The sequence below is a fragment of the Leiobunum rupestre genome, chromosome 10 (genome assembly GCF_980474605.1).
Source record: "Leiobunum rupestre chromosome 10, qqLeiRupe1.1.hap1, whole genome shotgun sequence".
Taxonomy (NCBI): Eukaryota; Metazoa; Arthropoda; class Arachnida; order Opiliones; family Sclerosomatidae; genus Leiobunum; species Leiobunum rupestre.
In genome coordinates, this window is record NC_143393.1 from 50,971,985 (window position 1) to 50,984,561 (window position 12,577).

Sequence of the window (12,577 nt, forward strand, 5' to 3'; positions counted from 1 at the left end):
TTTATTGCCGCCTTCCAGTGCAATCAGCTGTTATTCTTCAAAGAAAAAGTCGTTTTTTCCCAGGTTTTATATTTTTATTTTATTAACGAAAGAGTAAATTAATATTTTAGTTATATTTAAATTATAATTTAGCTTTGAAATATTTTTAATACTCTATTTATATTCTACGACAATAAAAATAAAAAATGTGTATCTCCGGCTCTGCTCCGGCAGATGTGGTCAACACCTTATCACGGTAATGCGTAATTATGAATAGTATTTTTTATAAAACCAATAATTCAAATATTTTAAATTAGGTAATTATTTACCTACATCTTTAAAATAATGTTGTTGATAATTATTCTTGATATTAAATAGATATATTTTTAGTATAGTTGTAAAGTGAATCTTTGAATAACAAAGTAAATGTTACTGAAGTTTGGGCCAATGTGAAAAATAGCCCCCCCCTATTATATTTCGATTTTTATTCGATTTATTGGTAGCATTTTTTACGCTGAATTTAATGGTGTATTAATTATTATCCGCAAACATATAAATTAAAAGTTATCGGGAATGGGATTTTTCAATTACTTTTGCCTTCCCTAATTTTAACGTCACTCGATTTTGTAAAATCATAAGTAAGAAATTTTTGAACAATAGCTACAATTTCTACGGTTTCGCAGGGGTTTTCCCTGTTTTCAAGTGTCACCTTTACCCTTTTACGTTTCTCTTGGTGGGGGTCCTTATTCCCAAAACTAAACACGTCAAGGTCTAAATCGCTTACAATGGGAAGTTTTAATTTTTTCGCTAACTCTTCTTTAATAAAGCTACCTTGACTCCCCCCATCTAAAAAGCACGTGGCAATTTGGGAGTGTTTTGGTTGCGCGGGATTTTTGGCCACAGCTACGGCCCTTTGGAGTAAAATATTTTCGCTAGGAGTTTTTATCGGTGCCATTGCCATGGTAACGGTTTCTACCTGGTATTCCGCCTTTTTATGGGCGGGGTTTTCTTCGCACGTGGCGTAATTGTGTCGTTTTTTACACGCTGTACTATTTCTAAATTTGGACCTGCAATGACCCGCGCCATGACCCAAGCGAAGACAGATGAAACACCTCTCGCTATCCCTCACCATGGCTCTCTTTTCCTCTAGGGTATACCTATCGCAATCTAGGAGCTTATGACAAGAGTTTTTACAAAATAAGCAATAAATGCGATCGGGCTCTTTTGGAGTTACTCCGGCGGCAAACTGGGAAGTGGACGATTTATGGGGATTATAATCGGACCAATTTTTAAATTTTGACTTGTCCTGAAATTTATCAGACTTTCCTGATTTATCAACTTTCTTTTTTGTACCCCCGCTTAGCATTTCCGACATTTCTCTACACTCAACCTGCTCCCTTATAAATTCAATCAAATCTTCCGCGTCCCAATTTGACCCATTTTTGTGTTTTAGGCAAAATTCGATCCTAATTTCCTTTGGCAAACCTCCTAACATAGGTGGGCATATTAATTCGGCCTTTTCTTTCATGTCTACCCCTAAACCTTTCATACTTCTGATACTAATGTCGTACGTGTCTAGGAGATTACGAAGTGATTTTATGTCGCTAAGATCAGACACAGGCTCTAATTCCCTTATTTTATCGATATGGGATTGTATTACGAGGTCATCACGTTTATACCTCTGTTTAAGTATTTCTATAGCCTGATCGTAAGACTCATCAACTTCGTCAAACCCTACAACGGCATTAAGCGCCTCGCCTTTTAAATAACCAAGAAGATAAATAAATTTTTCTACTTTTGAGAAGATCTGCTTGTCAATCACCGCGGTGAATCTGCTCCAGAAGCTGTTCCACTTGACACGGTCTCCGGAGAAGGTCGGGATTTGGATTTCCGGTAGCTTCGGTTGAGGTCGCGGGGCGGTGGTTTGGATGACGCTGATTCTGCTGCTGGCGGCCAATTCTCCTTGACTGGAGCCCGAAAACATTGACGTATTCCTGCCGATGCCTAAGATTTTGTTGAGGGTTCTCGTGGTTTTGAGTTTGAACGTGGCGATGTTTTCCCTGAAGGCGATGGTTTCGTCAGACTCGGCCTCTTCTTCGTCGTCGATGAGGTTAAGAAGCTTCGCGTCCTGTAGAATCAAATCTTCCTCTTTCTGGTTGAGAATGGTAAGGGTATCGTCGAGATCCTCCACGTTTATAGATGTGTCCTTGAGTAGGACCTTTATCGCGCCCATTACTCGATTGGCGGCGTTCCTGGCGCTCCTCTGGGCGGCTCGAGCGAGTTTCTGCTCCTTGGTTCCAGCCGATGATTTTGCCGAAAGGCGCTCCCGATGAGTTTGCGAGGGACACCTGGTCCTCTGACTAGGATGATTTTTCGCCCGGTGGTACTTCTGTAGTACCTGCGGATTTGGCGGCATTTAACGCTGTTATGGTAGCTCTTTTCGTCAAGTTGGTAGAGTCGTCCGTTGGGTCCGGCATTTTGAAGCGGATCCCAGTCGCGTTGATGGCTGCGGATTATCCCGGATTTCGTAGCACCATGAAGAAATTATCTAAGGCGATATTGTTTTATTTCCTTAATTGGTTCTTTAGCTGAGAGCTATTTTAAACCTGAAGACCGGACTGAAACTGTATTCAGATTTGCGGGATTAAATTTCGCGACTATTTAAATTGTTTTTACTTTAGATGAAATGAGAAACTACAGCATTCGCTTCCAACTGTATTTTATTGAAGCCTTATTATAATCTATTGTTTCAGCAACTGGCTGACTACAATATTTTCGCTAGATTTTGCGACCTTACTATTCCCATTCCAAATTCGGTTCTGTCTTTTTTTGGGTCCATTCTGGTTTTTGTTATTGACCTTAAGCCTCCCCTTTAGCCGTTGGAAAGTTTTTCTACGTCACGTCGGCCAATATCCGGCCCTCCAGTCCGGCGCCGAATACAAGTGGGCACTGGCTCGTGGAATTTCCAAAACTTTCCAAGGCGTCGAGGGAGGGTTTTCCATGCAGGTATCGGGGTTTTTTCGGCTAAATATTCTACAATCACTTCAAAAATATACACAATGCAAAGAAAAGAGTTTAAAAATACAAGAAAATACTTAAGCCGGAAATGAGATACAATGTTTTTTAAATAATTAATCACAGTAAATTTACACACTTGATAAAAACAAAATACAACTTACACAAATTAATTTTACAATATACACGAATATTTTACACTAATTTCTACACCTAATTAAAAAAAACGCGGAATTTACATTTTTAACATCACCTAAGTGCAATATTAGAAAACTTTATTTCTGTTTTTAGAAGAATTTATAATATCAATAATGCCAAAAAAAAAAGTTTGGAAGACACAAGGTCTCAAAGCATAAGAACTAAAATACAGTGGCTCCGATATATTCGGAATGAGGCCTTCAATCAATACGTACCAATCTTACGCTGTATTTCAGAGGAGAAAGTTCTAAATTTTACTGCTAATGAAGATGATTTTTTGTGGTTACCACAAATATATGGAGAAGGGGTACTGAGTTTTTTTTGTTTGTCAAGGCAGAGTGAAGCTCTAAACAAAAACCAAAATGCAGCTGGCTCAAGCCAAGGAGAGAACGTTGATTAGGTATTTTTTTGTTTTCAATTTCATCTACATTGTTGTACGTATTGAATGTTTGTTTACTTTTTTATTTAATATGACTCCGAGTTATATGCCCGTTCATTATTAACGATTGGAGGTGGTTGTATGGGTGAGGTGTGGCGTGTCTCTAAAAGGCGTAGTAATTATGGAAAATACAACGGATTATCTCAAAACCAAATTGATCAAGCCGATACTCTCTATACGTCAGTGATGAAGTTAAGACGAAATGCAGATGAGAAATTAGACATTGATTTTTCCGGCATTAAACTGAGGGATAGAGGAGGCCTCTTTATCCCAAAAAGTGTCCTAAATCCGTATTTTGCTGAACTAAGTTACTTGTGCAATTCAGTTTTAAATGATTCTGGTGTAAAAACACATGGCCATACAATTTTACAAGATTGTGATATTTATCACTAGTTTAGTTCTTGAGCCAATGGATAATTTTATTTTTTTTTAATAGGCTGTGAGAGATAAAGTGGATTGCCAAAAAGAAGAATTGGAAAAACTTTTCTTGATTGGTACAGAGGGTTTAATCTCAAAAGAACAATCACAAATTTTTATCAAAGAAATACAACGCAAGTTTATTCACGCATGTACTAATGAATTTGTTACTGCGCATGATGAAAGAGAGAAGGAAGAAAAAAATATTAACAGTAAAGGATGTAGTGGGCTTAGAGATGAACTGTATGTGATTTCTAAAGGCACTTCAAATGCCACTAATAAGAAACGCAAGGCTGAAGATAAAAAGTCACTTGTCAACAAAAATGCCAAAAAAAGGAAGGAACCCTTACATGATTCATAAATGAATATTACTAGTCAAAGTTTAATTGTAAAGCAACAAGCAACACCAAAAAAAGGAGAGAAGTAGTTTGTAAGCGTATTTGTATAGAAAATAGTGATAACAGTGGTAAGTCAGAAGGTACATATATAAAACGTGTAAGAAATCGTCCTCAACACCTCAAAGGATTTGACTGTGATTAATTTGATATTTTAAATACCAAAAATGAATTAACGTTTGCTTAGAATATGAAGATGGTATCTCAGCTAGCATTATGTGCCAGTGGCAATTTTTTTTCTTTGTAGGGTAAGGGTCAGTGTCGTACATGGGTATGCGTGATGGGGGTGGACAGAGCCGTACCTAGCCCAAATGGCGCCCTGGGCAAAAAAACAAAACAAAATGGCGCCCCCAGAACCTTAGATAGAAATTTTTAATTTTTCAATATCCAATTTAAATGAAAATCTTTGATTTCGCGCCCCTAAAACTTTGGCACCCTGGGCCACTGCCCCGCTCGCCCTACTCAAGGGATGGTTCTGGGGGTGGAGGGTATAGTTCCATCTACATATTCTCAGTTAATGCTAGTTCATTCGTGTGAAAACTTACCTGATTTTATGGTTCCTATTTTAATGATTATTGGTTCCTATTTTATTGATAGTTAAAAATTAAGACTATGATAATATTACATTGTTAAAAGAAAAACTAATTTCGTGTCTCTTTGTGCAATTTATGTAAATAAATGAAGTTAAGGTTTCAAATTACAATTTCATTTTTTGCCAAATTTCTCTGCAAATGAATCTCTCACGTATAACATAGTGTCTCGGTACCCTTTACCACTTTGATGGCCTTTGGTATCCACTCTGGTGATAATATTCTTTCTAGCAGTGCTGAAATTAAGGCTTGTGACTTTTCCACCAGCATTATGTTTGATTTGGGAAAAAAGGGTTTCTACAGAGCTTCCATTGATTCTGAGTGGGCAAAAATAGTAATATTTTCCATGTACATTTAAATACTCCTCTGCAAGGCCTTTCATTCCGAATACCATTATTCTCAATAAACCCCAAGTCTATACAGAAACTAAATGTTAGTAAACAAGCCATTTGACAAATGTGGTTTGTCATCACATACCTGCCAAGATATAAAGAGTTTTTGAGTAGCGTTGCTCAGATTGAATTCTGGATCATTGTCTAATAATGTAAGTAAAAGTATGTTAAATAAAAAAAAATAAATGTTGTAAGAATTTTTCAAGTTATTTCTTACTCAGGATGTTTTTTAGCCAATCAGAAAAAAAATTCAACCCTTCCTTAAGTTTTGATCGATATGTCTGTTGGATCTTTAATGGGTGTTTTTGACAACATCCCATCTTCAAAAAGTAATTGGCAAGCTTTTAAGTAATTGTAAGTTGCCATAGTCGAATTGTAATCATTTGGTTGAACGCCAGATACTGGATGTGCATACTCATAAATGGCTGATAACACGTCGTTTTGCCACAATTAAACCGTTTAACTTAATATTTATTTTTTTAATGTAACTTCAATTAAATACCTGCATTATTCTTGCCGGTTTTACGTTTAATTTCGTCCACTCATCCCTTTTTACATAGCTTTGAAGAAGCTTTGGTACAAGTCGAGGTACTCGCAGCTTACGAAGTTCATCTTCCCGCAGCTTCAAGTCAATGATTTGTTGCCATCCGAACTCTACACCTTTTATTGTGAAGTTTTTTGATCTTTCAGTGAAAGATGACCATAATGCGTTGATCATGTTCTTTAGCTGTCATGACAAAAATTAAGTTAAGTTTCATTATAGGTAAAGCGAAGCTATTGAGGGGGAGGGGGGGCGTCAGACTTCACCAACTTTTCCATAGTTGAAATTTTTTTATTTTAGTTGGAAAAATCAAGAAGTGTTTACAAAAGCTTAAGCCTTGGCTGGAGTTCCCAAGAGTTCGCCTCCCGCTTCCCCAAACAGCTCTTCGCTACACCCCTGATTACTAGGTAATATTTCAAACCTGATGGGATGGGCAGATAATAAAATATATATTTCTCCCACTTCTGTATGGATTGGCAAAAACTGGATTTATTTCCACATCTATCTCATCACCTTTCTTCGTGTAAGGAAAGGTTCCGTTCAATTCCACTACTTGTTTTATGAGTGCTAAATTTGCACTAACCCCATCACAAATGATTGCCGAAACATTAAAACCGCAAAAGTGGAAGGCTTGAAGTACTTGAAACAAGCAATTAAAAGTAAAATAAGAATCAGCTGTTGATGAAACAGAAATATGGGCCAATAATATCATAGTTCGAAGAAAGATCTCGCCAGAGGAACTGCAACATATAATTTGCTTTAGAAATATATTTTTCAGAGTCGATTTCATCATAGAGATCTTCCAAGTAAAAATAATCTTGTATTGGCATGGCAAGCCCCGCAAACTTGTGGTTTTTTCTGTTCCAGGCAATCTTCGCAGCTACTTTGACCTCATCAAATACTAGAATGCCATCTCTATTTGACTTTGCATATCCACGTTTCAATTGTTCTTCTACAAATAAATCATAGCATCGCTTTTGTTCTTTTATCTTATCAAAGTTCACTCCGGATTCATCAAGGTTTTTTTGTGTCTTCCTTTGAATAGAACGCCAAGATGGTAGCTGCAAAATTTTGAAGCTTCGCAACGCTTCATATGCTGCGTGACTTCGACATGCTATAGCTAAAGCTAAGGGAAAAAATTTATTACTCATTTTAGAATTAAAATATTTCCTTTCCATTTTAAATTACCTATTCTGTAAGTTATAATGCTCCAACGGTTTTTCTTACTCCCAGTAGCTGCAAAAATGTGGCTAGTAAGTTCATGTTTCAAGTTATGTAGGAAACATTCGTAACATGATAAACATAAGTATGACACAGTATGAAGGAAGGTCTTCGCACTTATCTCTGCCATATAACAGCGTGTAACCCGTTTGTAACCAGCGTAGTCTGCCACTGATGGGGGTGAGGGGAAAATAGCTAAACCTGTATTTTAGCGCACATCTAACGGTCAGTATTGAAACTAATACATTTTCCTATGCGAGTCTTGAGACTAGATTTACACTAGTTTCCCCAATACACTTTGGTACGCCCTCTATTGAATCTTACAATTTTTTTAAATTTTAAGATAAATTAAAATATTAGATTATTTCTAAAATATATCTTATAATATATTTTTTTTGGGTTAGTGAAATAATGTTTTTGTATCGTTATGGTGTCAGTATAGATATCGTCAAGTAGCACGTTTAGATTTTCCAAACGGCGGGAAAACTACAAACAGGTTACATGAAAAACCCCAAGGTTCAAAGCAAAGACCATTCGTTAAAGGATCCTGGTGACGTAGCAACAGGTGTCCCCCCCCCGTTTGCATTATCTCCTGACAAATATAATTAATATAATTTATTGACCCCCCAAAGAACATGGAAATGGTTGGGTCCCCCGTAATCTCAAAGCCCTTGAGGGGTCTGCGGCATCATGGCTATGAATAAGGAGTGCCATAATTATGTTTATTATCTTACTTATGGTATAGATTATATTTACTATTATTGGCTTGGTCTTCGGCAAATTCCCTGGCCTCATTTCCTAAATATGTTGAACAATCTTCATCCCAAGCTTCCCGGAGACGTTTACGCTTTTCTTTAACAGTTTCATCCTGACCAGAGTTTTCTACCTTCAAAACAGTGTCAACATTTTCTAAAAATCTGTTTTGGATTATTGATGTTACGCTTTTCATTTCCTTATGCTGCTCATTACTCAAATGCATTTTCAGGGATTCTAACTTCTGTTGGAGTTTGTCAATTTTATGTTTCATATTTTTCTGCCTGTATTTAGTTAAACGTTTCTTTCTCAAAACACTGAACGGAGATAAATATTGTGTTGGAACGGTTGAAGATGGATCAGCTTTTCGCTTCCTAACTGGAGATGATACTGCTATTGTTCTTCGTTTGAGACACACACGTAAATACCTCATTAACCCTTTACAGTTTTTACAGATATTGCTCTTCTCCGCACTAACATTCACGGCTTTTTTTTAAAAAATTTCACATTTGGTTGAGGTGTAGTATTTTACTGGATACTTGTGGATAATCAATTGTTTAGGATTATTAGCAAGCTTGGCTAAAATGTAATTAGCATCAGACCCTAGTCCTTGACAGAAAACAAATTTTTCACTGGCAAAATCTTTAAGTATTCCTGTTATTCGATCAGTTTGGAATTCACCCTCAATAACAACACTTTCTTGATTTACTACTCCTTTAAAAATAGACCACAGCTTCATAATGCCGGTGTTCGTCAGTATAAATTTACACGAGTCTGAATTGAAAAGTTCTTCGTACAACCCTTTTCGTGATATTTCTAGATGAGACTGAAAAAGAACCATACAATAATTAGCAGTTTCCAAAAGAAACGGCTACATGAAAAAAGCAACTGACCTGTTTTTCTGTGCAAGTCAACGATTTAAATTGCCGAATAAGTTTGTAGATAGAACTTCCAAGTTCATTAGGAAACAACTCAAATACTTCATTCTCATCCGTTTGGATCATTTTATTTTCAGCGTTGATTTCAGTTTGAGCTAACGCGTTAATTTTACAATCAAGCCGACTCTCCGTCTGTACAAAAGCCTCGCGAAGCATACATAGGCTTAAAGGATAAATTTGTCACATCGTACTTCGAAATTCTTTCCTTTAACGTTTGGGTATACACATTCTTTTTTTTCTCTGCAACTGTTTGAATATGAATACTCCTTTTCTTAACAATGTTACTAACATACAAATTACATTGCATAGATTTTTCATTTGATTTATCCATGATTTCTAGCCGTCAATATTTGAATAAAATCCAAGCTGAAATCTTCTGTTGAAGCATGGTTGAAGAAAAAAACTACTTTTTATTCTAAGACTTTCTATTGGTTGATTTTGAATCTATGTCGGCCTATTAATTTTTTTTTATAAATTCGCGCCAATTGCATACACCAAAGAGCACTTGCTAGTACATTACCACATAGTAGGCTATATAGTCTATTGCACGACAAGCTCTTCCTAAAAAAATTAATAGGCGGAAAGGTAGGACTGACCCACTTTTGGGTCTTATGTCGCTTTTGCTATCACATATTTCGTATCGAAAAAGTATACGTTTTGGTGTCAATAACCGTTTCAGATCAGAACGCTTGTAACCAAACTACGATTATCCGGCCTGCGTGAGAACCAACTATCGCAACTCAATTTGTCGTTTGGTATCAACGATGTTAAAGTGGTTCTAGACGTGAAAACACGGTGGAACTCCACCTTCGCGATGCTCTCGCGAGCAATGTATTTAAAACAAGTTTTTTTAATACTTGATATTTGAACGTTTTACACCTAATGCATAGCTCAGTCTTAAGTACTTTTCGTGCGTATAGTCGTTGCAGTCAATGAGGCAGACTGACAAAGAGCTTCGAAAGTTATCTTTAACGAACACAGAATGGGAAACATTAGTGTCCGGTTGTTGGGTTAGTTTTTTTTGGAGCCCATATCTCTGAAACGAAGCACTTTGAGACCCATTGTGGAGAATAGCTCACAGTTCTGCAGGGAGAGCGTTAAATTTAAACTATTTAAATTAATACGACTAAAATAATGAAATTGGACTTGGTTTTATTTGGAATACATATACATGATTCGTTGGCACGTCCTCCTTCTCTCCTTTTCTTACAAGGAACTGTTCTTTTTCGGGCCAAGCCCTTACAAACTGGTTTTTCCCATTGCGCGTTTTTTATTCCTCTTTAACCCCCTTGGACAGTGTCCGAATTCTTCGCAAATTTTTACTGGTGCAGTATCGCCATATAGTTACACAAATATTCAAAAAAATAACTCTATTCATAACAGATTCCCCGCCATGAACGAATAGTTCATCATAACAATTCCTTAATCTGATAATTCTAGAGGGCACACTTGATTTAATTATCGACGTACGATTTTTCCAGACAATAAATTTAGATCACACGAGCGAAATTCCGTTTCTCCTTTTCCTGGGTGAAGCTTATGCACCCTCGCTAACTTCCATTTGTGACGTGGTAAGTTCTCGTCATCTAAAAACACTACATCTCCAACGGTGATCCGACGGCCAGGTGACGGTGATTGTAGCGTATGTGCCGACTTCAGCTGCAGGATGTACTCCTCTCTCCAACGTTTCCAGTAACTGTCAACCAATCGCTGTTGATACGTCAACCTCCTTCGGAATTGGTCTGCCCTCGGAACGCTATGGACGCTTCTGCTGGTATGGAAGGGTGGTAGGCTCGTGATTCTCAAGCCAATTAAGAAATGACTAGGTGTAAGTGGAGAGGGGTCATGTGGTTGGGAATTGGGATACGTGAGTGGCCGGGAATTTAATACGGCTTCAACTTCAGTGAGTATGGTGGTTACTTCTTCGAAATTCAAAATTCTCGTAGAAGACCCCCACCAGGGGCTCCTTTCCGCGATGTTCTTCCACTGCATTCTTAAATTGGCAAAAAATGCTTTTAACTTTTGGAATTCATATTTCTCCAAATGGTGGCCAATTCCTTTTGCGCGCGCTTGAAGATGGTTGCGTTATCAGAATATATAACGCTTGGCGTCTAAATATACTAGCAGGAAATACTCTGTTGTCTGATTAGAGACCAGTTCTAGATGAACTGCTCGGATGGTAGCGCAAGTGAGCAAAAGAATGTAACTCTTTAAGGTTTGCTTTCCTTCGTAAACGTATATTGGACCTGCCATATCAAGTCCTATTATGTCAAACGGCTTAGTTTCCGTTAGTCGGTCTTTGGGTAAAGGCGCTGTTTTAGGAACGCAGTGTTGGGTCTTCCATCTTCTACAAGTCTGCATCGAGAAATGGATCCAATTCGGCAACAGATGCGTTTTTGGTGCGAATTTTATTTTTTAATTGACTAATGTCTTCGGAAAATATTTCGGCTTGTACCGTTTTAATTATTTTCGGCGTTCGTCAATTCCTCGGCGGATATTGGTCCAGCGTTCCTTTCCTTTAAAGTAAGATTGTTTAGAACTCTTTTTACTATAGCGGTGACCCGGTAAATATTCCTTATATCGCTGTAGTTTTCCAGCTTCTGTAGAGCCTCCCGGTTGTCTTTCTCCGTACAGGTATTGACCGCTGTTTCCTTGGCTTTGGTTTCAGTTTCAGAGTCGATTAGATCTTGAACCTCTTCCTTTGATTTTGATTTGGTCTTAGGCCATTCATCTTGCGAAATACGTAACCAGCTTGGTCCTTCAAACCAATCTTTCTTGTGTTTTAAATCCGTTATCGTCAAACCTCTAGTTAAAGGATCGGCTGGGTTGTCGATTCCACGGCAATGATGCCAGTTCTGAGGTTCGGTCAATCGTTGGATTTCGCCTACTCTATTTGCCACGAAGGGCAGTCTGTTTCGGGCTGGTCCTCTTATCCAAAAATACGTCACGAGAGAGTCGGTCCAAAAATACACGTACGCCGGCTCGATCCCCAATGTCGCTCTTAGGTTCACGCTAATTCTAGCTCCGATTAAGGCTCCAAGTAATTCCAATCTGGGAAGCGATATAACCTTGCTAGGTGCGACTCTCGATTTGGACGTTACGAAGGATGTTCCTATTTCGTCGTTTTCCGTGATAAATATTAGGTAAGCTACCGCTCCATATGCCATTTCGCTGGCGTCACAAAATATGTGCAGTTGTTTTTCCCTGGTTTTTTGATTTCCGGTGGAATTGAAATAATACCTGGGTACTTCAATAGTCGGTAACTGTGGTAATTGGGAGCTCCAATTTTTCCATTTGTTAGTGATCTCATTGGGAAGTTCCTCGTCCCAATCCTTCTCTTCTCGCCAAATATCTTTCATAAGAATCTTCACCGTGATCGTGTAAGGCGTAATAAACCCGATAGGGTCAAATATACGCGCCGCTCCTCGGAGAACGCTCCGTTTCGTGTTTTTGTCGATTTCAACTAGAAATGTCATTAAACCAGTGACATCAAATGAAAAGCTATCTGTCTTTGGGCTCGATGATAATCCTCAGACCTTGTTATTTAACGGGTTTTGGAACACCGTCTTTCTTCTCCTAAGTTTTGGGAGAGCTCCATATTATTCTCGATGAGCTTGTCTGGAATTTTCTCAGCGTCATTCCCGCGTCCCTCAGGATAGTTTTCGATTCGTGTATAATCTTTCTAGCATGATCCTCATC

At 37.9% G+C, this 12,577-nt stretch overlaps 2 protein-coding genes across 2 annotated transcripts; both read right to left on the bottom strand.

Moving 5' to 3' along the window:
- Positions 1 to 562: 562 nt before the first annotated feature.
- LOC149926172 (uncharacterized) lies at positions 563 to 2,395 on the bottom strand. The gene has a single exon (XM_090161883.1). The coding sequence runs from the start codon at positions 2,393 to 2,395 to the stop codon at positions 563 to 565; it is 1,833 nt and encodes a 610-aa protein (XP_090018009.1).
- An 8,942-nt stretch (positions 2,396 to 11,337) lies between these two features.
- Positions 11,338 to 12,354, bottom strand: LOC149926173 (uncharacterized). Its single transcript, XM_090161884.1, has one exon. The coding sequence runs from the start codon at positions 12,352 to 12,354 to the stop codon at positions 11,338 to 11,340; it is 1,017 nt and encodes a 338-aa protein (XP_090018010.1).
- Between the last annotated feature and the right edge of the window lie 223 nt (positions 12,355 to 12,577).